This window comes from Pteropus vampyrus, unplaced genomic scaffold (genome assembly GCF_000151845.1).
Source record: "Pteropus vampyrus isolate Shadow unplaced genomic scaffold, Pvam_2.0 Scaffold14, whole genome shotgun sequence".
NCBI lineage: Eukaryota > Metazoa > Chordata > Mammalia > Chiroptera > Pteropodidae > Pteropus > Pteropus vampyrus.
Window position 1 is genome coordinate 13,828,279 of NW_011888795.1, and position 4,883 is coordinate 13,833,161.

Consider the following 4,883-nt stretch of genomic DNA (forward strand, 5'->3'; position numbering starts at 1 on the left):
TCCATCTTCTTTTTATCCTCTCATAGTTTCTGCTTTCCTTTGTTGTCATGTGTTCGGTGCCTTGCAATGCAATTTTCATTTCAGTTCAGGATTTATTGAGCATTTACTATGTATTAGGTGCAGGGATAGGTACTGGAAATTCAATGGAGAGTAAAACAAACACGAAGTCTTTGCTACTCAAAAAGAGGGTGGGAGGTTCTGATTGAATGGATATCTGAGGGCAGGGATAGAGTTAGCAAAGTCATGAGTGGGTATGTATGTGCGTGCGTAAAGGACATTTCTGACAGGGAATAGCCTTTGCAAAGCTATGTGGTAGAAGTGAACATGGAGAGTACAAGGATGAGAAAGGATAAAATGTCTGAAATCCCATTTCCTCAATGTAGAGCCTAGCCCACATTTATACGTGCAGAATATAAAGCTCAGTTACTTAATGCTTTCCCATTGGCATCCTGTCTGGGTAGTCAGTTACCTTTTCTCATCGTGTCTGTAAGATGAAGAGGTCCGGCCACTGGTCCATATAAACATCTTAGAGGATGTTGGTCCAGGGGCTCCTTTCCTTATAGCGGAAGTCCTGGAGGAATGATGAAAAGACCTAGAAGAGGTATACACTGAAGTTAATTTAAGTCCATTACTTTAAATTTTGGGAACTCTGTATCAACAGCAAGCAGTAGCTCTCAGTGGACTGACCTTTAAATAAGAACAGGTTTCTGTTGCCATCAGGCAAAGGTTCTCAGCATTGGCTGCACAGAAAAATTAACTGGGAATCTTTTAAAAAACACTGAAGCATGGGTCCCTCCCTCAGAAATATGCATTCAATGTTTTTAAAGCTTCCTAGTAGTTTATAATGCACTGCTGTGGTTGAGAGCCAGTGCCTTGGAGAAACATGGTTTTCTAATCGAGGTTAACATCGTATTCCGTCCAAAATGCCTCCTCCAAAAATATAATTTTGATATGGTTTCCTACTCTGTAGTATACTATATTCTCTCAAAATTCTGATTCAGATTTGGATACTAAAATTCTACTTTTCCTTTTGTCTTCAAACTGTTTTCCTTGAAGCTGACAGATGTGACATTTTGGGGATGGAATGTCAACTTTTAAATATGCTCTACTGTTGCCAAAGCTGTGGGTTTGTCCCCTTGCAGTTGCATCTCTGAGAAAAATCATAGCAGCGGCGGCAGCAGCAGCAGATACTCACTGGCACCTAGAGGCCAGGTTTATAGGATTCAGAGTTGAGGTCTTAGAGGACTGTTGTGTTCTTTTGGTTATAACTTGGCTTAGGAATATATTCTTTCATCTCCAAACACAGCACTAGAAATAATTAGGTATTATTATTTATTTTCTACATAATAATCATCTTCTAAGGAGTTCGAAGCACAAAATATAGTAGAAGTCCTAATCAAAGTTAAAATATTTAACAAATGGAACACAGGAAGGAATGAAGTAAAGGTGATTTCTTTATGGTTTCATTGTCACTTTTGTGTTACTTTTGGTCAACACAATATTAATGGTAAGCATGAGGATAGAAATAATATTAGCTACTATATACTGTATTAGATACTAGATGCCAAGCACTTTGCATATATTATCTAGGTATATGTCATAAAATGTACATGCATATATCTGTGTTATGCTTATATTATGAAAACTTTGCAAGGTGGATAATGCTATTATTTTCAGATTACAAATGATGCTTCCAGGAGTTGGATATTTGTCATTTAGCAAAGGTGAAATCATGCTTCAAATCAATGTCTGCTTGCCTCCAATCCTTGTGCTTTCTGGAGAAAGATACACTGCAGTGTAGCCCAGTGATTCTCAAACTGTAACGTGCATACAAATTTTCTGGGGATCTTGCTGCAATGTAGATTCTGATTCAGCAGGTCTGAGGTGGGGCTCGGAATTCTACATTTCTAACAAGGTCTTATGTGATGCTGATATTGCTGGTCTGCAGACAACACTGAGCAAGGACTCAGAGCATGTACTCAGAGTCAGTGGATGGTTATAGAACCAATTTTGTCACTAACTGCATTAGGTACTAGTTGTGTGGCTTGAGAAAGACACTTACATTTTCTAGGACTTGGTTGTTTTTAAACTGCAACACGAAGAGTTTGAAAAAGTAACCTCTAAGATATCTCTCAGCTCTAAAATTTTGTAACCTAGTAAATTGAAGAATGAATCTAAGTGTATTGTAAGTCATTGTGTATTGACTTTCCAGGGATAGCTCTAGGATTAGAGCTCCTTCTATAACCGCGTGTCAGCATCAGAGACAGAAGTAACAGAGGCCATGTGAGGTAACATGGGTTTGGTAACCAGTATGGATGCAAGAAGTCATACTTCTACCTGCGGCTCTTAGGATAAATGGCAAGAATGAATGGATACATTTGAATGGATCCCCTGAACAGTTTTAGAAAGATTTAAAAGTTGAATCTGCTAGCTCTTTCAATGACTTGGATCTGGGATATTTGAGGTAATTTATGTTCCTTTTTGAACATCTTTGAAATGTCAAAAAGCATAATACTCTCAAGATCTATCCATGTTGTCACAAATTTCATTGTTTTATGGGTGAGTGGTATTCTATTGTGCATGTGTATGTATATCACATCTTCTTTATCCATCGATCGAAGAACACTTAGGTTTTTCCATGTCTTGGCTATTGTAAATAATGCTGCAGTGAACATAGAGGTGCGTATATCTTTATGAATAAATGTTTTCATATTTTTTCAGGTAAATACCCAGGAGAGGAACTGTTGGATTGTATGGTAGTTCTATATGATTTCACTCATATGTGGAATATAAAACAAAAAGTAACAAACTAACAAAACAAATACAAACAAATAGATACAGACAACAGAATAGTGATTATCTGAAGGGAAGAGGGGTGCGGAGGTATAAGAAGGTACAGGGGGTCAAATATATGGTGATGAAAGAAGATGAGACTTCGGTGGTGAGCGTACAATAGAGTAGACAGATGTTGAATTATAATGTTGTACACTTGTAAATTATAAAGTGTTTTTAACCAAAGTTACCGCAATACATTAATTGAAAAACATATCAATAGAGATTAAATCCATTAGTATTAAAACCAGTCAGTCTTCAGGAAATAATGATTTTAATCTGAGTTGAAGGAACTATTCCATAAGAATAAGGGTTGGCTTAAACTTTCAGGAAGTTATTTCCACATTGACTCTGATGGAATCTTCTGATCACGTTAGTTACTCTTCAAAGAGCTGGGAAGTGGAGTAGACAAAGAAAAGTGGCACAATTTGCGTCAAGGTAAAGCAATAAATCACTGAGCTCTTGTCCTGCTACTGGTTATTAGCCGGCATTTAATAGACATGCCATACATATTATAAATGCTTTTAAATCAATCAAGGTGGAAGGGGCTGCAGTGATTTCAATGTACTTAAGATACTTTTTGGATTGTGTTTCGTGATTCAGCACTGCACCCTTGCTCTGTTGTTTTAAGATGATACAGAAAGGGGAGATTAAAGATGTATTTATTCTAATTAACTGTCTAAAGCTTCTTGGAAAGGACTTATTGACTTCTTAGGTTATTCCAGTAAGTGGTTTTGAGTTTATTTACCCCATGTTTCTTTCATAAAGACAAACTGTTATTTAAAACCTGCTAAGTTTGTTGCCAATTAAAAGGGAAGAGAGTAGCTGCTTTAAAGACAGCAGTGTAAAGTTTCTGTGGAAGTTGAAAACAATTTCTAGGCTTCAAAGAAACACTCAGAATAAGTTAATGAAGATGGTTTGGAGGTTCTCTCAGCTCAAAGACAGTCCTGTCCCCCTGAGCTCCTTACATAATTACCTCAACTCTGCTCACTTTATAAGTCAAGGAACATTTCACTTGAATTGTGATTGGGAAATTGATATAGAGACAAAAGAAATCACTTTATAAAATTTTGTAATTTGGAAACCTAGCATGAAACAAAGCTGTGTTAGTGGTTGCACAGGGTTGTGGGCAGGGGGAGGAAACCTGGATCTAATTCCATCACTAATTCACTTAGGAACCAGGGTGGATAGGGCAGAGCCGTGGTTATATGCAGATAAGCATGGTCTGAAAACCGAAAGCCCTAAAAGATGGAATCTCAGCCTTAAATGAAAGCAGGGAGTCAGTGAGACTGTAACAATGTTTTTTTTTTTGCCTCAGGAATTTATAAAAGGACACTTTCCATTTCTTAAGAACATACATTGTGGGTTCCTACCTCCTTGACTCAGTTCATACTTTCCCTCTGTCTCCCTTGCCTGCCAGTGAATGAATTCCTCTGTTTCCCAGATCATTTCAGTGGTCATCTCTTATGTGAAGCCTTCTCTGGCCCACAAGAGCAGCTTCCTCAGCTCTGTACCCAATTCTTGGTACTCATCCCTTTTAGAGTAAGGCACAGTTTATCCTGGTTGTATGCAGATCTGCCTGCCCTGTGAGGCTGTGGGCATTCCAGGGCAGGCCTGCATCTTATGCACCTTTAAGACACAATATAGGATACACCGTGACACACTGGTTGTGTTTGCTGTCTTGACCACCTAAGTATCTATTGGAAAGCAACACTATTGGTACTGACGCTAGCCCCCTGTGTATGGCTCACTACTGCTGGGTGTAGCCAGGGTCTCCTTCCTAATCCTAATCCTTCTCTTAGCTTGGCACGTTGTTCCTTGTTTTTCCTCCCTATCTTCTTTCTTCCCTTCTCTTGATTGTCCTGCTCCCTCTGTCACATTCACTGACTTGGACAGAAAGTTTCTTTTCCTTGCTGATTTATCATTTAATAAGGTTTTCTTTAGAGAGAAAAGCATGTCCTAATGAAAAGATGAGCAGGAGAGCCAGATGGGCCTGTTTGTTTGTTTGCCTCTTGGTATCGCCATTTACCACTGGTGTGACTTTGGACAAG

The 4,883-nt window shown here is 38.5% G+C and overlaps 1 protein-coding gene across 1 annotated transcript in view; it reads right to left on the reverse strand.

Moving 5' to 3' along the window:
* KCNMB2 (potassium calcium-activated channel subfamily M regulatory beta subunit 2) overlaps positions 1 to 4,883 on the reverse strand; it is a 234,392-nt gene that overhangs the window by 30,553 nt on the left and 198,956 nt on the right. The window contains exon 2 of the mRNA XM_011383184.1: positions 470 to 592. Within this exon, the coding sequence (XP_011381486.1) occupies positions 470 to 525 (56 nt within the window). The 5' untranslated portion in view covers positions 526 to 592. The remainder of the gene's footprint in view (positions 1 to 469; positions 593 to 4,883) is intronic.